The sequence below is a fragment of the Macrobrachium nipponense genome, chromosome 3, assembly GCF_015104395.2.
Source record: "Macrobrachium nipponense isolate FS-2020 chromosome 3, ASM1510439v2, whole genome shotgun sequence".
Classification (NCBI taxonomy): Eukaryota; Metazoa; Arthropoda; class Malacostraca; order Decapoda; family Palaemonidae; genus Macrobrachium; species Macrobrachium nipponense.
In genome coordinates, this window is record NC_087202.1 from 85,208,745 (window position 1) to 85,234,777 (window position 26,033).

The 26,033-nt window shown below is 42.0% G+C and overlaps 1 protein-coding gene across 2 annotated transcripts in view; it reads right to left on the reverse strand.

Annotated features, from left to right (window-relative positions):
• LOC135221872 (RNA exonuclease 5-like) overlaps positions 1-26,033 on the reverse strand; it is a 79,752-nt gene that overhangs the window by 52,679 nt on the left and 1,040 nt on the right. The window contains exons 2-8 of one of the 2 annotated variants that reach the window (XM_064259830.1): positions 22,293-22,340; positions 19,795-19,842; positions 19,292-19,339; positions 18,642-18,704; positions 10,680-10,784; positions 10,246-10,391; positions 8,000-8,343 (exon numbers count right to left, since the gene is read on the reverse strand). In XM_064259830.1, coding sequence (XP_064115900.1) covers positions 8,000-8,343; positions 10,246-10,391; positions 10,680-10,784; positions 18,642-18,704; positions 19,292-19,339; positions 19,795-19,842; positions 22,293-22,340 — 802 coding nt within the window. Of the gene's footprint in view, positions 1-7,999; positions 8,344-10,245; positions 10,392-10,679; positions 10,785-18,641; positions 18,705-19,291; positions 19,340-19,794; positions 19,843-22,292; positions 22,341-26,033 lie in introns of those variants that run through there. The other variant, XM_064259829.1, reaches the window with a different exon arrangement.

The following is a 26,033-nucleotide window of genomic DNA, read 5'->3' on the forward strand; positions in this document are numbered from 1 at the left end:
TGCAAAGAAAGTACTTCAACATCAGTGTTGAGTCTAAGGTACTGTCTGAGTCAGAAGTACCTCCCATGTGATAAGCTATACTTATTCATGGAGGTAAAAACAAATATCCTCACCTGGTTGTCCAGCTCAGTAGGTGAGGATGCTTGCAGAGGAAGTACCATACCGTCGGTGTCGAGTCCTAGGTACCGCCTGAGTCTGAAGAACCTCCCATGTGGTATTCTATACCTCCCATGTATGGAGGGGAAATGGTGAATCTTCCATGTGGCTATGTAGCCTCTCATGTATGGAGGAGAAGTTGAGTGTGCAGGACCTTCAGTTCTCTACTGCTCACTGATGTAGATGACTTGTGCTGAAGAAGTAGTAGTTATTCCAACATGACCATCGGGATCTGCCTAACCTCAAGGGCCTAAGGAACAATACACTCAGTCTAAGCTTGACCAACAGAAACACTAGAGTTCATTAGACTATCACTGCCCCCCTAAACTTCTAACACCATAAAGTTCATTTACACTATCACTGCCTCCCTAAACTTCTAACACCCTGAAGTTCATAAAGACTATCACTGCCTCCCTAAACTTCTAACACCCTAACTCTACCAAGCCAACTATAAAACTGAGTTACCGCAACGACAGGACCCCGCGAGTAACCTCTCTGAAGGAACTGAAATTCCCTAAGGTACGGTGTTGTGAAAAACCACGACTCTCAAATGACCACCTACACGATCGCCGACAGCGAAACATTCCTCCAGAAGCCAAAGGGTAACCTTCGTGATACTTAGCGCCCTTGGATTGACTAAGAACCCGTTCTTATGAGTGTCCAGATAGCGATGAGGCAATGATTTAACAATAGTCCCTGCTCTCCTTGACAAGAACATAGCATAACCCTCAGAATGTTAGTCAGGTATGCAAACCCCCTCGAAACCAAAGTGAAGAGGTTATCAAACAGTTCAGGCTCAGAGAAACACCCATCAACTCTCACCACATCCACACAGAGTGGGACAAGGCCTCCCACTGGCTATGGAAGGTGTCTTCCAAATACGAGCCTCAAGATCTGTAACCCCTACCACATGAATCAATGAAGGAACCCAATTGAGAAAAGCCTCAACTGACTCGTAAACCCGAAGTCGGACTCCGGCAGAGGAGTTACTCGCTACCTCATACAGAAAGTGATGCTAGCTTAAGTCCTTCCCAAAAACTGCCCAACTTGCCGAAACCAGATCAGCCTACTTGATGTTTGAGAGACTGCTGGTTTGGTTGAATACAACTTATCAAACATTACTTGAATTAACTGAGATTCCTCCGGAGCCTGGAAAGCGGAAAGAGAGAATGGACAAAGTCCATAATCTGTTATACTCGCTTCCTTCGCCGGAGAAACAAAAACCCACAACTAGCAAACAAGTCTCCCTTCAAAGGTATCTATCCTCTGTCAGACCTGTCTGGCCACAACGGAACAGGAAAAAGGAGAAAAGCCTAACCCCCACAAGAGCAGCACCCAAGAACCCGGAACCTACTATGCCTGGCTGGTCGATACCAAACGACATATAAGATCCCATCATATCTGAGCCTACCGATCCGACTGCGCAACGATATAGTACCAACAAGAAGATGATAAACTCCCGTGCAAGTCATACTCGACTGCACAACCCGCACTCCCCCCAGACATGATGACGTAACCCCTGCTATCCGACTGCTGTCCACCCCCTCACAAGAGCAAACTCACCAGTTCCGCAAAACCTGTAAGGGTTAGTCACTAGACTGCGCTTACCCTCACTACCCAGTGACGATAACGTTATGCCTGAGCCGAATATACCTTGGCGATGAACGCCCACCCCTGCGAGTCACTCCCATACTGTTGCGCCAAACGTGTAACTACCAAGACGATGACCTAACCTTGAACCAGTCTCACTTAACTGCGAAACTCCGCACCCACCAGTGACTATGACACGAGACCGGGCTGACTACAATAGGCGAGCAACACCCCTTAAGAGCGAAGAGGTCGCAAAACGCGATCCAACTAATGCCCGTTACCAATACTAAATTTAGACTGGATTCCGGAGCAAGTGAGGGAAAGAAGTATTCCCAGTAGACACAGAATCAAGGTCGAACCCACATTGAAAACCCTGAAGGTGGAACAGAAAAGCAGCAGGAAAAAGTTGAGAAAATAAGAAGAAGGAGAGAGAGAGAGAGAAATCACTACGAGTAACCATCGGAGCACCTAGCGCCGACATTGTGCAGGTGGAGACTCAACTGTGCGGTACATAGTGCTTCAATAACGGGTTACGAACTGCGGAACCAATGGGAGCTGCAAAAGGAAATTACCAGCTACCCTAAGAAAGGGGGCCGAGGGCACAAAAGTTGCTAACTACGATGCAGACGAACTGCCAATGGCCGTAGCCCCCCAGCAATTACCGCGGTAAGCACGTTACGTCTCACACACTTAAGGTATATAAATGGGAAGGAAGATCACTAACTACCCTATGAAAGGAGTGGGTGGTGACACAACCCGGTATCGATACAGTCAACGATGGTGCAGATGAATCTCCAACTGCCGTAGACCCCTCAAGAACTACGGAGGACACATTACGTCTCAAAACAAGTAAGGATAAAAATACGGAGTTGCTGATACCGCCTAGAAGCATCAACACCAGCGGCCTGAGGAACCACAGGACCCGTGGAAGGTGCTACGAAGGCAGCCCCTCCAAAATTATTTCCTTTAACCCCGGAGAGAGAGAGAGAGAGAGAAGGGAGAGAGAAGAGAGAGCGAGAGAGAGAGAGAGAGAGAGAGAGAGAGAGAGAGAGAGAGAGAGAGAAATGATCTCCAAATTTCAGGATGAAACAATGAACACTCTGGCTCTGCTGTGATATTGGCAAATAAAAAACAGGATAAGTGAGAAGACTCCGAAGCGACATCCGAAGAATGAGCAGCTAAAGAAGATTGTGTAAAGACATTATAAGTTTTAACAGAAAAACTGGGCAAGAGAGGAAACTAGACCAACTCTGTTCCCCACGATAATCTGAGAAACATTAGAAAATCAGGAAAATTATTCAAGACGTGATCGTGAATACAGTCCGTATTGAAGCTACAGTAATTGACTTGCGTTAATTCGATTTTACGATGGGGTTAGTATTTAAAATCGACACTACATTGCAAATAAGTCTTCCTATATCTCTCGCGCCGCTGGCGTAGGCAGCATCGTGCATCAGACAGCGAGATTGTTAGGTTTAAAATAGAATTTAGGCCAAAGGCAGAGTATTGGGACCTATGAGGTCATTCAACACTGAAGGGAAATTGACAGAAAAGTGTTTGAAAAGGTGTAATACAGTGGACCCCCCGTATTCGCGTTCTCCAGATTCGCGGACTCACACATTCGCGGATTTCTCTCGGGAACGTTTCCCCGCATTATTCGTGGAAAATTCGCGCATTCGCGGTAAATTTCTATGATAAATATCCACAAATTCCTAGTTTTTATTATGAATTTCATCATAAAATGCACTTTTTGTGATAAAACTATTAAAAAAACCATGTAGGAAAATTTTTAGTGGGTTTTTCTTGAGTTTTAACTAACAAAATAGGCTGTTTTTAGCATTTTCATAGGGGTTCCAAACATTCGCGGGTTCTAACTATTCACAGGGGGGTCTGGTACGCATCCCCCGCGAATATGGGGGGACCACTGTAGGAAGAAAACCTCTCTGTTGCACAATGAGTCAAGTGTTAGGAGAGGGTGGAAAATAAGACGAAGAGAGAGAATATGAAAAGTAAGAGAGAGAGAGAGAGAGAGAGAGAGAGAGAGAGAGAGAGAGAGAGAGAGAGAGAGAGAGAGAGAGAGAGAGAGAGAATTACAATTGTCTAACATCTCCACCTCCACAAATTTGCACCCTCTTCTAAGTTAAAAAGTATTATCTTAATGATAATATACTCGTATAACTGCGTACAGCTATGAACAACCGAACGAAAACTTGTTGCTAATACGATCGAATCCTATAGCAACTTCACTTTATTGTATTGATCCGCGTGCGACAGTAATCGAATCCGATAGCAACATCCGTTTACTGTATTCATCCGCGTGCGACGGTAATTACTGTATTCATGTTATAAATGTAGCTGAAGCTGATAAGGCAAAATTACATGCATCAGCAACCTGGATAGAAGTCCCGAGCTTTCGTGTAAATTTAAACGCAGTTGTGGTAAAAGAAAGTAAGAACATGAAAGAGCTCATTTACTGTTGTTTTCACATTGACAAAAGATTAATAAAGTGTAAGGTTCGTAATACCTATGAAAACGATTGAAAACTAACGGAATCGCTAAATTTATGCAATATAACCTGAGGGAAAAAACTAGCTTCCAATGAGACGTATTAGTCAAATTTTGGTCTTAAATTACATCTTAAGATGAACAATATGACTTCGTTCCATAAGTTAAGTATCCAGATATTCATTATGCTAACTAGGAGCAAAAACATTAGCCGAGACCAAGTGATATGGTTGAATCTGGAGCCAAGGAAATAGACTAGCCGGCATCATTGTCTGTCTAAGCCACGCCTCCTTACAACAGTGCTGTTTTGACAACAAGCTTGTGTAATTTTAATTTAATTGAAAAGTAATATATTACCTATTTTAAGGGGGCCGGCCGGCTAATGCCCTTTTTTAAGGATATTCATACCACTTAATAAGGTGACTTGGGACATCTCCAAACCGCATATGATTTTCGCCTCTGACCTTCGGTTTTGTGACGCCAGGGCGATTTATCCCGAAAATAACCATTTTTCAAATTCTATCTCCTCCCTTGATATTTAATATTAAGACCTGGGATTACTACCATATATAGACCTGATGTAGACCTCCAATCGAATGAAGAGTTTTTCTTCTAAAAGTAATTTTTTTGCTAGATATGAATTTTTCAATATGGTAAAAAAATAAACCCTATAAATCAGGAGAAAAAAATTTATAAAAAAAATACGAAACAAAAATTGGAAAAAAGGGCTCTATTTGATTGTTCTATAATGTCTTTCTGAGTTATATACCAAATTCCAATGTTATAGCTTTAAAACTAAGTGAGAAGATAGATTTTGAAGGTCAATAAGTATAGTTTTGAGATACGGGCGTTCAAAGTTTTCCTTCGTATTTCTATAAAGACAATGTTAATAAATAATGATTATTATGAATGTATATTTCTTTTTTGTGTATTAATAAACCAAAACTATTTTATTTATCATAATTTAATCATAAATGATGATCCCTTTGCTCATATATCGCAGCCTGGGGCACTGCTTGAGGCAAGATGGGGCACTCCTTCCTACGCAATTCTCTCTCCCCCCTTCACTAACTCGGCTTATTACACCGAGTTTTCTTCTTCTGTATGTTAGCGAGATGTTTTCCTTGTATTTTCCTTTTTGGCATGATGAAATTCTTGCCCGAAACAAAAAAGAGAATGTCAAGAGGTGAAACTCGAAGGCGTACTCTTTTTTTACAAAGACAATTTAATAAATCATGATTATTATGAATTTCATATTCCATTTTGGGTATTGAAAAACCAAAACTTTGTTATTTATCATAAATGAAGATCTCTTTGCTCAAAGATCGTAGCCTTGGGCATAGTGTGACGTGTGCTGTCAAGCAAGACGGGGGCGTTACTAAGCAACCCTCCCCTCTCTCTTCACTAACTACGCTATATTATTGTATTCTGTAATTAATACTGGAGCGATTTTTCTTCGTCTGTATGTTAGCGAGATGTTTTCCTTGTCTTTTCCTCATTGGCATGATGAAATTCTTGCCTGAAGTCTCCTTCTCGACTCGGGGAATGTCTACAGATGCCATTTCTCCCAATTTCTTTGACAATAATTATTAAAATTTACGATAATAGAAGAAATATTGCATTTTCTTGTACGGATCAATGTTTTAGGCTTATTGAGTTCCGATAACTAATTACCCTGTAACTACGAAAGTAAGAGGAATTTTGACGAAATATTTCGTATACGTATTCTCAATTGCCATATGAAGCTCCATGAATTTTTTCATGACTGCATTTTTCGCCCTATACCACCATATATAGGGGTTCCAGCCGGCCCCCCTTAAGGTAATTAAATTAACTTTATTGGGACTAATATTAATTTCAGTTGTCACTGTAATTTGATAACACCACTGGTAATTCTTTTGTAACTGTAATTGACATAACCACAATGTAATTACAGACAGAAATTATTCTGTTAAACGTATGAAGACGTTATACAAACTAATTCCTTATATCTGATATCTGATTATATGGCACAAGATACCACTATTGACTATGTTGAAAACACGTCTCCCTCAAGACGACAAACATGGCATAAGTGAGGAAGAGTTGTTACTTGTTACGTTAGTCACGCTAGCCAATCAAGACAAGAATGAGGTGGATATGGTGACGCAAACTCGTATTGGCCATCAACTGATTCCAGAGCAAGAATGACTGCCAAGTTAGTATTTATACCACGCTAATATGAGGATACATATAATACACTTATAATGCTTTAGTCGGACAGAATCTGATCTTCATTCTGTTCGATTACATTCATATTGAATTATCCTAAGATCAGATTCTCGTTCGTGTTCAATTACACCTGTAATGAATTATCCGAAGTCAGAATGCCTTGAGCCTACAGTGTTAGCCACTATAAAAAATCACGCTACCTATATGTAGTACAGCGAATACTTTAGGCTAGACTAGGCTACTGTATATGCATACGATATATCATCGTGAACACTAGGCTAGCCGTAGTTAATTTTATTCGATTTCTCTACATACTGAATTATCGTAAGTCAATATGCATTGAACAGAGAATTAGTTGATATTAACAATTACCCTATCGTATAAATAGAGGAAAGTAACCTCTATTAGAGGAAAGTAACCTTAAAGACGAACGAGCAGTATTCAAACCTTCAGAACCCGACAGACCCAAAACCAGATCTGAACGACCAACCATGGCCTAAAAAGCTTCTGATGCTAGGAACTCAAGGCAGGAAAAACCCAGAGGCTCTAAGGACACTGTCCCTCTATAAACTACTACTTATAATAGAAAACCGACCCGAAGAAGCCTGCACTTCTCTTCCTAAACACTATGTAGCCTATTATCCCTACTTGTCTGTATCTGACCTAAATTTTCATCATCCTGAGAACTTACACATCGGAGGAAGGGGAAATCTGCTGCCAACACTGCCTGCTCCGCGCCAAGGGGCCCGGCCGAACCTACCGGCTCGATTCCTTGTCTCCTGACCAAGACAAACATCTCTGACTGGTATTGCACTGAACCTTCCTACACGAAATAACGAAAAGAACGTCGATCGTGTGTGAGGGTACTCATCTTACGCTTGAAGGGCGTGCAGAGCCGATGAGCACCAACATATCCAGCAGTAGAAGGCTCGATCATCGAACTGTAGATGAAGTAGAAGCAGAGGTGTTTGCAGACGGCAACGACGTTTATTTTAGAGCCAATGAGCACCAACATGTCTAGCAGTAAAAGGCTCGATCGTCGAACTGTAGATGAAGCAGAAGCAGAGGCATTTGCAGACGGCGACGACGTTTATTTTCTAACTTATCTATAGCAAGTACAAAGTAGCTATCCAAAGTGAAACGGGGGGAAAAAACGTTAATCACAGTCCAAGGTCGTAATCTGTATCCAAAATACGAAAACTCTTTGAGTGGGGTCGGGCTAAATGACCAAAAGTTCGCCTGATGTGGGACTATCCGCACAGAATGGCGAACAAGAAACAATTGAGGAGACAGGCCTTTGGTGGCCGGTATTTGCGGCAGCGTTGCCAACGGTAACACAAGTAACTCATTTGACTAGATTTTACTTGCAGCGTTGGTAACACTGACAGTTAAAATTACCCACTTAGTGGGTAAATATGTGGGGATATAGTTCGGGCTGGTCAGTGACCAGGGCTAATTCAGGTGTTCAGGGAGTGTATTGCAATGTGTATATATTTACTCCCAACATTTCTCTGGAGGATTTTCTCTTTTAACTTACTTTGCTCTAAAGGATTCCAAGTAAAATTATTATTGGTAACACATAGCAGATCTTCCAGAGGCACTGAAGTATAACTAGATGAGATTTCAAAAGCTAGAGGTGATAAAGAAGAGCAAGTTCGAGGTAATGCTTGTATTAGCCACTTCGGTAGTGTGTCTTTCTTCTCTGATATTTCACTAAAACTCACGTCACTAAAACCATTTACAGCTTTATCAGCTGAAAGAACTTTCTGCTTATTAGTCTTTTTGCACCTGAAGAACTTCTTAAGAATTCCAACACTGAATCCTTCAATAACAGCAACCACAGTGTGAGATACTGCTCGTCGCCGCATAAGCCTAACAAACCTGCAAAATACACGAGACAAAAGTACATTATAAAATTTTAACATACAATATCATAGTTTTTTAAATGTAAAAATCAATGGGGGGAGAAAGGTAGGGAATGGAGACTTACGTTAAGTCAGGATAATCTAAAGGTTAGTCACTAAGGAAAAGAAACAGTCTGTGAAGCTTACAATCAAAGGATTACAGGAAGAGGTTGACTGACAGCATGTTATACTTTGAGCTATGACCAATTGGTAAGATGAACTCCATACTTAAAGCACAACTTAAGAGACCAAAATACAGTAGTACCAATGGATATGAGACAAAGAAGCTACCTGGCAGCTGAGAGAAAGAGGGTCAAGAGATGTGGCAATGACAGTACCGATCACACTCATTTCCTTTAATGATTCAATTCTATTAAGGGAGGAGATAAAAGATGAAGTACCCTATATACAAGAACAATTTTCCAAATGACATAACTAAGGCCAATATAAAATTTCATTACTTAGAATGAAGGAGAAATTTTAAGCACCTAAACAATACAAGCCAAATGACCACTCCTTAACAATCAACTAAACAATACATGTCAAATGACCACTCCTTACAAAATTTTTTTTTCAAAAAAAAAAAAAAAACAATCCTATTCAAAAAAAAAATTAACACAAAAACAAAGGATTACATTAAATTGATAACAAATTATATTCATATAAATAAATAAACAGCTGCTATACATCTTACTAACCATGGTATGGGGGTAGGGCATTTGTGGGATTATAATTAAAACTTCAACCAACAATATCTATAACAGCACACCAAGCAAGACTATTCCAGGTTTGGTATCAAGGTAACCAAAAGGCCTCAAAGACAGGAAGGAGGATGATGTTCAGCAAGATGATAGGCACATACAAACTATAATTAAGGTGATGAAAATGGCTACACAGAAAACATTTCACTAGTCTCTATAAACCATAACTACTACTGGTGAAATGAAAGCCACCTGTTTGAGCCATTTTATCTGCAAGCTACAAATCTCAGGATACTGTTGACATCCAAATTGGAAAACAATACATATTCCAACAATCATACTTAAATATCGATGAACATAAAACAAAATAAGAAAAAGACAATTTGAATAACAAAAAGGGCACAACAGCCTTTGTTAACCAAAATTCCTCTACAGCACTTATCTAGTTGCCAAGAGTACCACAAAAACAACTACATAACTAGGGCCTGGATTTAATTAAAAAAAAGCCAGGCAACAAATGCTGTTGATCAAAATGAGGAAATCCCATTCCTAATCAAGTCTTTAAAGTACAATTAGCATATTTTCACCATGGCTGGCTTACAATGCACCCGTAGAGAATGATTCTGTTCTGTATTCATTTATCATCCCTGTATTTGCCAACATTAATACTCCAAAATTCTAAACAGGAAGGCAAGGCAAAAGCTTTCAGCCATGAATTTGACAAAACACAGCCAATGGAACACCCTGAAATTCTTTTGATTTTCTTCTTGGTCATGGAATTCTATCCATGACCATTTACACATTAGCCCAGAACAAGTTCTTCCATCACATCAGGAATCATTCTCCCAAGTGGTTTTGTTGTGCATAAGTACTCCGAGTTGTTCACCCAGGAATGAGCAACTGTGTGTTTTGTACTGTGTCCTATTAATTTTCTTTCATTTACATTTTCTCCAATAGGATGGTAATTTATTGGGCGGTGAATGTTTACAAGTATCCTTAAGCACTTTTGCTTTCAAGACCAGTGGCAATAAGTTAAATATACAAGATGGAATGAGAGTTGGTAAAATCACAAAATTAGTAATAATGAGAAGAAAATTTTTATTTATAGTCTCGTAAACTTGTCAATCCATATATAATTCAATCCAATTCAATTCTATTTCTATTTAATTGGTACTTACTGTGAAGGTAATGGAAAATTCCCGGGCATCAGAAAATGTAAAAGTGATGACTGAACTTCTTTCATAGTAAGAGGTCTTCTCACTTGACTTCCAGAGGTAATCTGACAATCAAGACCTGCTTTTGTCAATTCAAGCACTGGCCATGGCTGATTAGGGAGAAAAATATTTTTCTGTAGTATCAGTAAATGAATAATGCACTTGGAAAATACTTAATCAACAGGCTTCATTTGATATATTCATTACTATATTAATCATCAATTCAAAAATATAAAACTGAATGATGCACAATCAGAAAATATCTTTCAAGTTTATTTGATGAGATTTCAACATTCAGAACACCATCACCATGTCTAGAGTAAGCATTCACAAAATTAATGAAATGTTAAAAACCTTTAGAAAAGGAAAAATTTCATGCTGAAAATCATTTTGCTTACCATCTTCATTACATCTACTTGCTTTTTCATCTGTTTGAGTTGTGCATAACTACAATCAATGATGGAAGAATCTAGCTTTGAAGAGTTGCTCTGTATCTCTTGTTCCTAAAGAGAAGAGACTTAGCTATTGAAAAAGTAAATAATTTTTCATAAATTCATTTTCCATACATAAAAATACCCATAAATTCATTTTCCATAAATACAAATACTATCTAATTTCACTTTGATTTGGGCTTTAAAGATAAAGCTAGCCAAACATAGTAACACCTCAAAAATCCAGTATATATTTGGGAAACCCTTGACTAATTAATCAAATTACCAGATGAGCTGAGGGTATTTAGGTTAGGCTCTTTTAATCTGTCACCAAGATTTGTGGTATAAGCTTAAGAAAATACCATACCAAATAATTAATACTGCAAAATTATAGAAGCATAAAAGACTGCAAATCAATAACCACTAGATATTTTGAAAAATTTCTTAGTGACATTTATTAAGAATATTTGCCACACTTGACCACATGGATACTAAGTATGTATTTCAAAATTTTTTTTATACACATGGTTCCATAATTATGGGGATTTCATACACAAAGTGGACCAATTTTCAGTAACTGGTCAGAATATAAAAACTTTACACTACAGTTTACCATCAAAACTGTCAGGTGGCCCTATTCTATCCTCAAGGCTACAAATTATGTCAAAAAGACTGTTACCCTCAAACCTTTGTAGCAGTAACATTATGATGCATTACCCCACAGTCAGACTTTCCAACTTGAAAAGGTATCTCAAAACACAGGTTTTATAACATTACACTGCTATTCCTCCACCATTTTTCCCCTGTGCCAATAAAAATTCCCAAACAATATGTCTAGACAAGTCTGACAGATAAAATTTTTTTTATATACACTTAGAAGGGTTGAATTTGACATCTATCTTTTTTAAGTGACTGAAAATCTGAATTTTATATACCACAAATCACTACTATTAACTAAGACTTCCTCTTATTCATTTGAAGATCTCACTACGTACGGCCATTGTACCATAATAACTTCATGCAAGTAGAGCAATTAGTACACACATGCAGGCACTACAAATTTCTTTATTATCTGAAAAATTAAGAAGTGAAATAACAAGTTTTTTTATGCTAAAATGAATAAAAATAGTGTCCCTAATTCCAGACATAAATATTATAGCATCCTAAAACAACAATTTGTCGAAAATTGTATTTTTCCTAACTATACAAACCTGAGGTCCTTTAACAATAGGAATTAACTTACGGCGTAGCTGGAATAAGGCCGTTGAATCTTGAACAAGGTGGTTAGGCAGTAACTACTGTGGGGCAGGCTAATCTGCCCAGTGTAAAACCTCCACTTTGCCTTTCAGCCCAGGTTCAGATTGAGGGGTGGCATGAGGTGGGCATATTTGTTAAAGGACCTCAGGTTTGTATAGTTAGGAAAAATACAATTTTCGACAAATGTTATTTGTTCCGATACGAATACAAACCTTCGGAACAATAGGAAGACTCACTGATTGGTGGGAGGAACCTGAGTGAGCCTCTAGAACTGACTGGAGTTCTGCGCACCTAGGCTACTCCTCCTGGTCGTAAGAGTGAGGAGGAGTGCCCTGCTGCCTCTGACAACTTGATCGGAGTATAGGAGCTGCGGGATCAAGAGTCAGACTTCTGGGCCTTTTCGCCAAGAGACCATACAAATCGTCTATCTGTTGCCACCGATGCTGGAAGGGGAGATGATGATTCTCTCAAGGCATGTGCCCAACAGGCGAAAGCAGCCCTACGTCTTCACAGCCGAATCGAGAGAAGTAACTCTCAAGATTCTGAACTTAGAAAAGTCCCGCCGATGACACCAACTCGCGAAGACGGCTTAATCCCTGTGATTTACAAAGAACTGAAAACGCTAAACCGCTACTTCATTGCTGTTTGGTGAGAAGTCGGAGTTGCAATGAAAGCGGAGCGCTTTTCAGTAATGAAAACATAGGGATGTACTGCCTAAAGAACTGCTTCTCATGGGCTGAATCATCTTCTTCTTCTTCCCAGGTTATCCAGGGAGGACATCTATATACTTGGAAGTAGAGCTGGCAGGGCAAGGAACAGGCGATGTCTTCCGTTATACACCTACAATTCGGGGTGAACAATGAACAATTGCACACCCACGAATATGAGATATATTGAGAAGACAAACTCAGATGTCTGAAGAAATCATTCCACATTATCACAGCAGCAGGTGCGATGCAGCGGGAGACTAGGCTACAGACTTCTGTTAACGTGCGGTAACAGAAAGATGATAGTGAGTCTATTGAGATAACTCTGTCTGAAAATTCTTGCAATGTCCAAGGCGATGCAGTAGGGATGGTCATTCACGTATGCAAGAATTCCAGCCAACCAGAGACCTAAGTCTGTGATTGCCGGGCAGAGATTCGGTTCGGTAGTCAATCATTGTAGAGGAGAGAGACATAATCCGACCGTGCTATCTCGGAGAGCCAGCTGGTACTGGGCTGCGGCAGGCAGCCCAATACACCGCTAGCTCTCGCTCACTCGTCATCCTGAGTTGCCAGGTAATCCATTCCAAGAAGGAATGCGTTCGCCTAGAACCATCGAGCGCAAAAAAATACGCTAGAGCATTTGCATTTAATCAAAAAGGATTTCGGTGAATGTAAACGCTGCGGTGGTGGTGTTGTAACAATACCATAAGTATCTCAAAATCGAAACTGGTAACTCCTGGGAGGTTTGCAGGCAGTCCCGAGTTGCAGCTCAATTAAGAAGATACTATTCGTCTCGGTCACAACCCGTAGAGTTAACTACGGTATGTGCCTACACCTCGGACAATTCAACTGATAACAGAATCATAACGCGAGGGCAATATACGTAGTATATTTGTAGGTTCCTGTACACAGACCTCCACCCTAAATTCTCTTCCATTCGAGGAACAAGAATAAGGACTGGAAGCCGACACCCTTCATTCTCTAATGAAGAGAGTGAAGGAGAAGTTTTCCCCGAAGGAAGACTTCAATGGTGATAACAGGATACCGAAGACGACAGTTCAAGCCAAACTGGATGTTCCCACCCGTTCTTCTCTATCCCGGGGTTGGCCGCCTACTGAGGCGACGGACCGTCAGGTCCATCCAGGCTGAGCCCTTCCCGAGATATTCTTCCTTCAGCAGCAGTGCTTTTCTCGAACACTAGAAATTCCAGGAATTCGAGCATTCGGTGAGATTCCCGATTATCGTAGTAACAATTATCTGGGATTCTCGTCTCGCCCACTCTGGACCGTGGTTTCGCCCAAGTGTTTACAGATTGTAGAAGACCAGAACACTCGGAGAGTGCTAGAAATTCCGAAGAACTCTAAGCACTCGGCGAAACCCCCACCGAATTCGTCAGACGATCATCGGGTGGTGGTCCTCCCGATTCCCGTAGAAATCGAGGATGGGGCAAGATCCTTCCTCAATGACGGGGACTTACGTCCGGTAGGACACAAAGGTCCCCCAAGGAACACAGTCCCCAACGTGGAATCCTACGGAGAACGCTCTGCAGGATTCCTCCCCTTCCCTTCGCAGCCATAGGGAGAGAGGGAATGTGGGAGGAAGATTGATACTCGCTCGCCTTTCCAGCGGAACTAGCAGTCAGAGAAGCGAGTACGAGCAGCCATAACCGTGCGGTGATGGCCGCTCAGTCTAGGAAAATGTTACCGTCACGAGAAAACGTTTTCCCGAGGAGGGTTACAAACTCATACTGTAGGCTAAACATCTGCCGCCACTGTGACCGTCGTCTGGGTGGGGCTGAGCGAGCACCTGACAGGAGAGAGCCGATACCATCCTCCGACGCGTCCCAGTCCTCGTCGAGGTCGAAACCTCTCAAGAGGACCGAAGGGGGAGCCCACCCTGGTCTCCAAGTGCGTGGTCCAGACGGGCCGTCACGTGAACGGCGGTAATGGTCCCTCTGAGAGTCTGGGAAGCGTCATTCGTCCTTGCCATCCCCCCACGATCTCCTCCAACCACTTGAGCGGGGATCTGTTGGTCCCAAGACCGAACTATGCTCGTGGCCGGACCGTAAGAAGTGCATTCCTCATGGTCACTCCTGTTCGCCTTGTTCCTCCCAGTGTAGCCTGAGGAGGTTGAAGGGACAGGTGAGGGAGACCTGATGCTCCTACCCTGCCTACTAGCAGAACCAGTAGGCTGGGAGGACTGCAGGTGATCATCAACCCACGGTGGCGATCGAGCTGCAGGTCTGGACCAGCGGCTTCTTGTGGAGAAACGCTGGGACCAAGGAACAGAGCGTCGGTCTCTTATGTCAGGGGAGCTGTTACGAGAGCTCCTCCCCTGCCTACCAGCAGAACCTGTAGGCTGGGAGGACTGTAGGCGATCATCAACCACGGTGATGATCGAGCTGCCGGTCTGGACCAGCGGTCTTCCTGCGGAGAAATGCTGGACCAAGAACAGAGCGTCAGTCTCTTCAAGAGAGCTGCTGGCAATCAGGCTGCACTGGTTAAGTGGCTCTCCAGGGGAGAGCAGCGAGACCGAGAGCAGCAGCGACGGTCCCGAGCGTCAGAAGAGCTGCTGCTGGTTCCCCTACCCGTCCGGTCCCAGTGGGAGTGGCGGTCAGGGGACCGGCAGAGTCTGCTGTCGCGGTGGGAGCGCGCCCCTCGCGATCACTCCTGATTGCCTCACTCTTCCTGGTGTAGCCCGAGGAAGTTGAAGGGATTGGGGAGGTAGACCTGACGCTCGCCCCCCGCCCACCGGGAGAACCAGCGTGCTGGGGGGGGGAGGGAGGGTCTGCAGACGCTCGCCAACCCGCAGTGGCGATCGATCTGCAGGCCTGGTCGAGCGGCTGGACCGAGAACCGCGGCAACAGTCCCGAGCGTCAGAAGAGCTGCTGCTGGTCCCCCTCTCTGCCTGTTCCCGGTGGGAGTGGCGGTCAGGGGACCAGCAGAGTCTACTGTCGCGGTGGGAGTGAGGCCTGTCCTCACAGCGCGTCACGCCGCTTGGACCACGCGACTGAGGGGACCACTTCCTTGCCTCAGCCCGCGGCTGGTCTGGGACCGTTGCGTCAACCCTGGGTACCGGCGACTCGCCACGAAAGCGATCGCTGGCCTGGTGGGAGTCACCTGGGCGACTCCCACCAGTCTTCCACTCCGTGCCTGGATCCTGGCGCCGAGTGAACTCGGTTGCCTGGGTCTTGGCTGCACGGTCACCCGCAGGTGACCGTACACTCGGTACCTCTCGCGAACGAGAGGCCAAGACAGTACCTGGTGTTGAGGGGGAACCTCTGGCACCAGGAGAGGAGGTACCGGTGTTAGCCGGTACCCCTCCAGTCCCCGTCATCTTCTTCCTTGCGGAAGGAGTGATGGGCCCCGTTCCCGAAGGAACAGGAGGACCAGCAGAAGCCCCAACTGTCACACCGGAGTGAGACAGACCCTTAGAGGTCTCTGAGCGAGACTTCTTAGGGGGGGAGGGGGAGGCTACCTTCTTCTTCTTCGGCTGGGGGGCCTCAGAAGTCAAAGGGGAAGAGGCGGCAGAAGACGCAGTGACACCTTCCTCTTCTTCCTAGACTTCCTCTTTGCCAGTTCCTCAGGACAACCAACAGGTCCTCCATTCAGGACAGAGTTGGGGCAATTGCCGAAGCAACACAGCCCAACTGCACCTGTCCGGAGGGACCTGCGGGAGTAGCAGTGGAGAGAACGCTTCATCGAGGAGGGCTACAAACCCCTACCTGGCAGGTGAAGCGTCTGCCACCCCCGAGACTGGTCGGTCGCGCCCGTCGTCTGGGTGGGGCTGTCTCTAAAAGAAAAGGATTAATTAAAAGAGGGCTGGATGGCCCGCCTCCACCGGCCTCTGCGTGCACGGACCTGCGGGAACATCACGTCAACCCTGGGCACCGGACGATCGCTACGAGAGCGATCGCCGGTCTGGCGAGTCACCCAAGCGACTCCTACCATCTTCCGCTCCGTGCCTGGGTCCTGACACGAGGAGCGAACTCCGCAGTCTGGACCCTGCCTGCACGGTCACCCGTAGGTGACCGTACACTTGGTAACACTCGGGAGCGGGCGGCCGAGACGGTTCCCGGTCCGGAGGTGGAACCTTCGGAACCGGGAGAGGAGAAACCAGCAGTGGCTGGTACCTCCATGGTCCCTGTCTGCTTCCTCCCCGAGGAAAGAGAGACGGGCCCCGTTCCCGAAGGAACGGGAGGACCAGCGGAAGACCCACTTGTCTCACCGGAGCGAGACAGACCCTTGGAAGTCCCGTGATGAGACTTCTTAGGGGGGGAGACCACCTTCTCTTATGGCAAAGTCTAAAAGTTGAAGGGGGGAGGTATGAAGATATGAAGATCTCGAAGAGGAGGATGACGACACTTGACGAGCTCTCTTCCTCTTCGGTTTCTCCTTCTGCCAGACTTCTACCATCAAGAGTAGGTAACCTCACAGGGCAGCGCGACAGCTTTGTCCAGTGACATAACTCCCGAGTAGTAGTGGTAATGAAATGATTATCAGCAGGGGATCAGTACAACACTCGAGGATCGGTACGCGACATGCTACGAGTCATAGGTACAATTCCAAGGTTAGGATAACCAACACGAAGAGCATCCAACCAATACTGCTAAAAACACAATCACCACTAGTCTGTAAAATAAAGAAATTATTAAAGTAATGAGGATACTCCTCACACATCCAAGGGCGCTGCCCTCCGAGTGAGAGGAGATCCCCAAACCCAACACCGCACGCCCATCCTTCTACCCTCTTCCGATAGTAAGTGAAAGGAAGAAGGAGAAGAGAAATTACTATAACAACAAAACACGGACAAACCTTTGTTAAAGGGCGAAAGAATGTAAATAATATGTTAGCATACCTTAGCCGCTGACTCTTAACACAAGTAGAGGGGCGGTTACAAAGGCTATCACAAAAAGTGGGTTTGTATATTAATTGAAAAACCAAGGACAAACCTTTGTTTAGTATTAATATCAAACACCGTATATTTATAACTATTTAAAACGAAAAATAAACCAAAAGGATCCCACCAGGAAAAAAGATCAACGACCAGTCAGCCGGAGCTCACAAACATACGTCTTCATCGGAAGACGGCCGAAAGCAAAGTGGAGTGTTTACATCCAGGCAGGCTAGCCTGCTCCACGGTAGTTACTGCCTAACCACCTTGTTAAAGATTCAACGGCCGTATTCCAGCTACACCGTAAGTTAATTCCTATTGTTAAAGGACCAAAGGTTTGTATTCGTATCGGAACAAATAGAACTCTTCTATGGTGCAATGTAATAAAAACTTTCATAAAAAAAGTATCGTACCAAATATTGTACAAAACTATACATCAGAACATACAAGGTGTGTCAAGTATTTTACTATAATGTTATAGAGAATACAGAAATCCATTGCAATACTAACCACCAATAAACAATTGAAAAGATGTTGCAAACACCCCGTAACAATGCCTACAGTCTACCATGTGAGGTGGACTGACAGCACTAACCCCTGCAGGGTCAAGCTGGTTGAAGGGCTGTTTTATGACTCATTTTTTATTATTTTTAGGGGGCCATGGATGTATCCCTGGTAAGACCATGAGATAGTGCCACTGGAATTCAATGTACGTATCACCTAACGATTGATTTGGAAGAGATGTAACTCTCCATATTGCAAGGGTTGCTTACAGTGACTTTTGTGACTCATATCATGGTCAGAATTTGCTTAGGAAACTGCACGGACAAAGACAATAACTCCTAGAAAAGTTAAAAAAATATTCTGCTTCCATTGTGAATTTCAGTACTATACCCAGCCACTTTGACCCATCTTCAATTATATCTCAAGTAATAGCAAGCCAAATAAAAGAAGACCTGACAAACAATGATGTAAAATCATACTGTATATTAGTGCAATTCTACATAGTACTGTACATACAATTAAAAGACTACCAACCTGTGCAATCACCTGGAAGCAAAGTTATAATTACCTTTTTTTCTGAAAGATCATTTACCATCATTGCTACAGACTTCTTCAACTTCTTTTTCTTCACCTGAAAAATATAAAAAAATTCTTCACCATATTTTTAAATGTAAGTCTAGATATATAACATAATCAAGGAAATGAAAGAAAATTAGGAAAAAAAATATGGTGAATAGCTGTTGAAAACAAGATGGCGGCTAAAATTCTTATTCTGAATTGCTGAAAGCTCATTTCTTTCCTTTCACTGACTCTTACAGGAGGGTACAAAGGAAGAAAACTCCCATTATTTGTTTTACATTTATGAAATAAAAATGTTTAGTTTTCTACCGAAACTGAAATTTAAAAGTATGTATAATGCTTCTGCCTGTGACTAATAAAAATTTCAACATGGTAATTAACTATCAGTCACACTCATTCATGAAAAGGAAGAAGCCTCTGTAATGAAATAAGTTTGCATGTAAGAATTGGAAATTACTTAAAATTTACTGTTTCCAGGATTTAGAAAACCTTCTGCTATCATTTATAGCTAATAGATACTACTTGGAAGTAAATCAACTTACTCCCCAGCTTTTTAGCTGCTTATATTGTCAGCGGTCCCCATAATTAATTTAATGTGGAAACAGAAACATAAAGGTGGACTGATTTTTCTTTTCTTACCTTTTTCTTTTTTATGCCTTTAGTAGTCAAGCCTAGGACTTTCTTCTCCTGAAATATTAAATAAACTTTAACATGACAAATTTTTAATCAATCTGTATTTTTCATAGCTAACAAACCCGAATTACAATAGGATAATCTTCTAGCACCAGCTGGAAACCAGTTAAAAAAAACAATCAAACATTGTAAAGCAAGGAATCTGTGGCATCTGGCAACTCATGGGTATAGGAGGTGGATGCTGGTCACTGACTGAGCTTGGAGAATGTATAGAACTATGAAGTCATAAGGATCACCCTTAAAATGCAAATCAGCAATGTAAGAGGTATTCATCCATGAATTAAAAATTACTTTAAATTTACTCTCTCCAGGAATTAGAAAACTTTCTGTTATCCCTTATAGCTAATAAAGACTTAGGAAGTTTAGTTGTTTATATTGTCAGTGGTCTTCTTAATTAATTTAACGCAGAAACAGAAACATAAGGTTGACTGAGGTTTTTCTTTTCTTACCTTTTTCTTTTTTATGCCTTTAGTAGTCAAGCTTATGGCTTCCTTCTCCTGAAATATTAAATACACTTTTTTTAAAATTTATAAAGAATTTATACAACTATCAAGTCTTAAACTACTTTTAATGTAAAGCATCTAGCATCAGATCATAATACATATAAAATTTCAAATCTACCCTTAAATGAAAAGCATTCACCACTGGATCACACAAAAATCAATTAAAACTCTTAGTTACTAAAATACATGATACAGTGGAGCCTTGGTTTTCATACACTTTTCCAATTAGACTTTGTCTTGGGTTTTGTAGGTTTCCTCGGATGTCATATGCTCAGAAATGCTCCTTCCGGGCCCATTGCATGACTAAGCCCCATACCAGCGCCCAAACAAAGCATCCCATGTTCCCTCGTGAGATATTCAGCTTTTGTCATCGTTGTTTTTTGTGCTTTTTTATTCGAGTACTCTGTTAAATAAGCCATCATGGGGCCAAAGAAAGTTCCAAGTGCCAGCCCTTCAGTAAAAATGGTGAGAAACACTATAGAATTTAAGAAAGAACTCGTAGCAAAGTGTTAGAGGGTGCTGCATGCCGATCACAGTAAGAAAATGCCAACAAGTGCTGCTGCCAGTGAATTTAAGGCCAGCAGGGGCTGCTTTGAAAAATTCGGATAGCAAACGGGCATACATAATGTGTCTACTTCAGTGATTAAGGATATGTTTACAAAGTGGAGTGATGTTAAAGATTTTTTGAAGAATTATCATCCCAACAAAGATGTTGTAATCTGGGTCTCCAACATCTTTAGGCAAATTTTAAAGAAATGGCAGAAACAAACGTCTCTGGACACTTTTGTTGTGTGACAGGTGACCAGTGTTTGTTTGTATGGAGTTTTTACGTTGCATGGAACCAGTGGTTATTCAGCAACAGGACCAACGGCTTTACGTGACTTCCGAACCACGTCGAGAGTGAACTTCTATCACCAGAAATACACATCTCTCACTCCTCAATGGAATGGCCGAGAATCGAACCCGCGACCACCAAGGTAGAACGCAAATACCATATCAACCACGCCACTGAGGCGCTCGACAGGTGACCAGTGGCTCTCAAGCTGGTCCAAGTGCCTGTAAAACCATAGAGGGGAAGTAACCCCAGATAGTCCAGTAAAAAATTAAAGGGAAAAGTAGCCCCACATAGGTCCTTGATACCCAAAATCCTTCTGGAAGGGGATTCCAACGGGTCCTACACTGTGCTATCTGCAACTATCCATCTTCTCCCAGATCACTGATACAAATGAAAGGATCAAAGACTACTCAGGGGAAATCGTGAAGGCTATTCATAGAAAAGACTCTGAGTGTCACCCCCAACTTCCTAAACAGTCTAAGAGACAATGTGGGAAAATGAGTAGGACAGAACAGAACCCAAGCAATGCTCTGTAGAATACCATACAATCCATACCCACAGTAGATGAAAGTAGTGGAAGGCCAAGAGCTGGGACCTATGAGGTCATTCATTGCTGAAATGGAAATTGACAGTAAAAAGCTTTGAAAGGTGTAACAGGAGGAAAACCTCACAGTTGCATTGTGAATCAAATGTTAGGAGAGGGTGAAAAGTAAGATGGAAGAATAAGAATATGAATGGAGGTTCAGTAAGAGGAATAAATGAGGACCATAGTAGCAGCAGAAACATTTAGACTCAATGGTAGCTGATGAAGAGTAACTGGGTTACAGAGAGGTGAGTGGTTGGCACTCCACCAATCATCAGCCTACCATCATCTTACGAAGTGTCACCGACCAAAGCATACATCACCAACAGTTACCCACGTGAAAAACGAAGGTTTGTATCTTCATAGAAACAAATTTCAATTGTTTTAATAATTTTGCAAAAAGCAAATAAGTTCATCTTGTGATCACGAGAATTAGGATAATAAAAGATGCCCAACTGCCTTGAAAGAATTGCATTCCTTTTTACAATTTCCCTGTTATAATCTGTAGGTCCTCGACTTACAGCGGTGCATCGCAAGTCTGTGTTTTACTGTTATTGGGCCTCTAACAGCGCTTCCAGTGGGGTAACCTGATATTTGACGTCATAATTTGATATTGCATCAGGGTACACTATGTTAACTTGATGTCTGTTCTTGCCATTCACTGTAACTTGATGAAACATCAGGTTACAGCACTGTAAAATGCAATAAGTTGGTGCACACCGTATTAATATACAGTAATAAGAAAATAGTTAAGAATGTTGTTTAGTACTCATACTTCTAATGAAATAGAAAAAACACCAACATCTTTGTCATCTTACAGAAATTATGGAAGAAAATTTACAATATGATACCTAAGGCTGTATGGTATCATGTAGAAAAAAAAAAACAAAAAAAAACATGAATTTTCAAAAATTCATACAGAAACATCCCTTTCAATATAATCCACTTTGAATGCATTTACCATAAGATACTAAAGGCAAATACGTGTACTTGAAACTAGGAATGTTACTGTACTGTAACTCTTACCTTTTCTTCCTTCATGACTTTTATGGTAGTGACAGAGTCCTTCATTGACTGAAATAAAAATACAAATTATCAAAATTAATTTTAACCTGGAAAATCTACAACACTGCACTGACAAAAAATTTCAATCTTAAATTTCAAAATAATGCACAGTACGTACAATCAAATTTCTCTCTCCCACAACGATATATAAATACATTTTCACTGCAGTAAGATGATTACAACGGTTTAAAAATTGGTGTACACTACAAATACACTTCCAATATTCCACAAGTTTATTACTGATAGAATCACACATTAACAAACTCTAAGCAATAGAGATGTCCAATGCTAACAAACAAGAGCTGACTGGCCTAACCTTAGGAATCTCCCTTACTAAACTGCACTACTAAAACTCATGGACTTTCCTAAAAGAGAGAAATTAGCCCTCCTTTGTTCTATAATAGCCTTTGTCACATTTAATATTATAATTACGTAGTGTGTAACTTTCCAATTATATCATTGAATAAGTGTAAAGTTTGTAACCAGCATATGCCGGTGGTCACTGCGCTCATTAAGTGCTTATCACACAGCCAGGTTTTGAGGCGTCTTCGACACTTGAGCCGAGTGGTCAGTGTCATTCTCTGTCCAATGCCGCATGATCTTGGGTGTTCGCATGTTTAGTGAGTTTGGGAAAATTCTGTTACCCGTATGGCTCTGTTACCTGTGCGGTATTTTCTTTATACATGTCTAAACATGAGATGACCCAACACTACAAATTATGACTGATTATGGGAGTTCTGTGTTTTGTTCTAATGACCACCTTGGGTGCAGTACATACATTTACAGGCAGTCGCCAGTTATCGACAGGGGTTCCGTTCCGACAACTTGATGATAAAACAATTTTCAGGGATTATCGGCGCCTCTGTTGGGCACAGATTGGCATTGATTAGGTGCTAAACCAGTGCCAGAAAACCATATTGCTGATAACTGGGGACTGCCTGTACTACAGTTCAAGCTTCAGGGTACAACTTCTCTGGGATTCCTGTGTGGCCATGGCACTACTCTTGCAACCTGCAGTGGATCACAGCTCTGGTGGATGTGCCATGACAGGCCGGATTCAGTGCATTTAGTCACGAATAAAGTTATATGGACATACTGTAATTTGTGAATATTTCTCAGTGAAAATACCACGAACAGGTGAATTTTCCATGAATATTGAGTATGTACGGTCCAAAGAAAAATCTGCACATAGGCAAGTCTGTGAACGACGACTTCGCGAACAGCAGGGGTCAGCTGTTGATAAAACATCAAGACTCCTATCCATCTAGCAATTGTATAATCCCTTCCAATGATAATAGCTAAACTGATTTACCAGGAAAGAGGCAAGAACAAAAAAACATGTGCATTCTAACTGTACTTCTCAACCTTATAGTAAGTTGGGACCTAACATGCAAGGTTTGGCTGATAAAGAATTTGTTTTTACTTATACAATTTAAGGTATTCTAGTTCAGGTTGGGATGGATGGGAGGGAAGGGGGAAAGTTTTGGGCCCCCTGTAACACTGAATATTGGAAACAGATCAGCTGCAGGACTTAATTTCCAATCGGACACACGGTCTGGCACTGACTACGACCTAACCAAAAGAACGTTGACCTAACCTTTCCTAGTGTCATGCCCTTGCCTAACCAGAAATGACCTTCCTAACCTGGTATTGAGTCCTGTGCCCTGACCTGATTGGAGGACTTTGGAGCCCCCCCTCCCCATGGACCAACCCAAGTAACACTTGAGACATAGAGTAAGTTTCATTCTATGAAAGTTTTCACTAGGAGGCAAAATTACCAACAGCTACCCATCTCCCTAATCTGCATATTACCCCATAGAGCAGATACAGACAAGGGAGCTGGGTAGGCATGAGAAATCAGGCCATAAAAACGGGCCAAACCTAACCTTTCCTTGATTGCTGTGACTTGACCTAACAAGACCTTACCTTCCTAACCTTGATTTAGGGCAATGTACCTTGACCTGGCCAGGATGCATAAAACAATTATAAGTGGAAAAAATAAATGATTTAGGCTATGTATCTAACAACAAATCACAGTCTCATAATAATGTCAGTATATAGCTAATAACTCTGAGGCGGGTATTTCTTTGGAATTTGCAGTTTCCTATAGCATTTCGGTTGCTTATTAACAATTCACTGTTATTTTTGGGGGGTTGGCTGTAATTAACCTGTAATTTACCTTTGAACTCTATCCTATGGTAAGGGGGACCCATTGGGAAGGTGGGGATTTGGGTGGGGGAGACCATGGGGAGAATTATTACCCCAGAACTCAATCCTACGGTATGGGGGACTGATGGGAAAGCAGTTATGGGTGGGGTAAATCACCTGGGAGAAGGATGTAGTGTGTTACTGTTCTACATATTTGGAACACGAAATACAAGTGAAAATAGATAATAAATAAACCGAAAATGTAGCCGTTTCACAGTCAAACTTCAGCTACCACTACTTTCTCTATACCAAAGAATGCTACAGTGCATGTGCCATTTATAGGGGAGCTTTTGGTTAACACACCAAACTTCTAAGTGAGGGAAATAGAGTTTTTTTTTGTTTTTTTTTTTGGGGGGGGATAGACTAATGAACATGTATCCAACCAATCATGTTACAACCTTCTGTAACCACTGTGGCGAGCACGTGCAGCGCAGTATTAACCCTTGCCAGTACAACCCTTCTTGGCAAGAATCTTTAAAATTGTGGATAAGTGCGAAGCTCTGTTCCACCACCCCCTTAAACATTGCTAATCTCCTGTAACCCCTGTGGCAAGTGCATGCAGTTCAATATTACCTCTTGTCAATACAACCCTTCTTGCCAACAATCTTTAAAATTGCGGATAAGGCGCAAAGCACCGTTCTGCCACCCCTTAAACCCCCTCCTACCAGTCTTTCAACCAATCACAGGACTGGTCACCCACCCAGTACAGCTAAGCCAATTTCGTTTCTTACATTAGTTAACTACGGGTTATGGTCCAATCAACACCGTGGTCTTTTTATTCTTAAAGTAGCCAAATTTTCCATATTAAATGTGATTACAGGCCTATTAGTTATCATGATTTCAGTTTATATCATTGCATTAATTACATAAAAATATTTGCATTATACCATCGTTACGCAATTTTCATTGAGAACATTGAGTTTTTTCCTACTCCATATGAGGAACGAATAAAGACTGGTGAGTCCACTGATTAGGATAAGTGCTTTTGTGTTTTACAGTCATTGTTCAAACCTTATTCTTAGTGAGGTCATTCTAAGTATTGCCTCCATGCCTGCTTTTATGTTGGAAATTGATTTTTCCTGCAGTTTTAGCACTTTAGATGTAGTAGTCTTTGTTGATAAATTCTTATTTAGCCTACATCTAGGTCTCTCTACTTAACACCCCCACACCTTCTTTACCTACTCATACCTTCTACATGCTGGCCCCCACCCACGAGTACCCCACCATCCCTCAGCCGCTGCCTTTTGTGGAACATATAGCTCCCTGAGGGTTTGCGTATCTGTCCCCCTTTCCCAGAACATATAGGTACATGGCCATTTTGTTTAAGTGTGTTCTCCCTCACCCAAAACACCGAATTCCCAAAGTCCCCTATCACTGTTGGGTACAGATAGAAGGTAAATAAAAGTTGACTTGCAAAAGATTAATACTTACTGCTTCTTCATCAAAAGCCTGTTTAAATGCAGATCAAAGACATAGTATTTCAACTGAGATGCA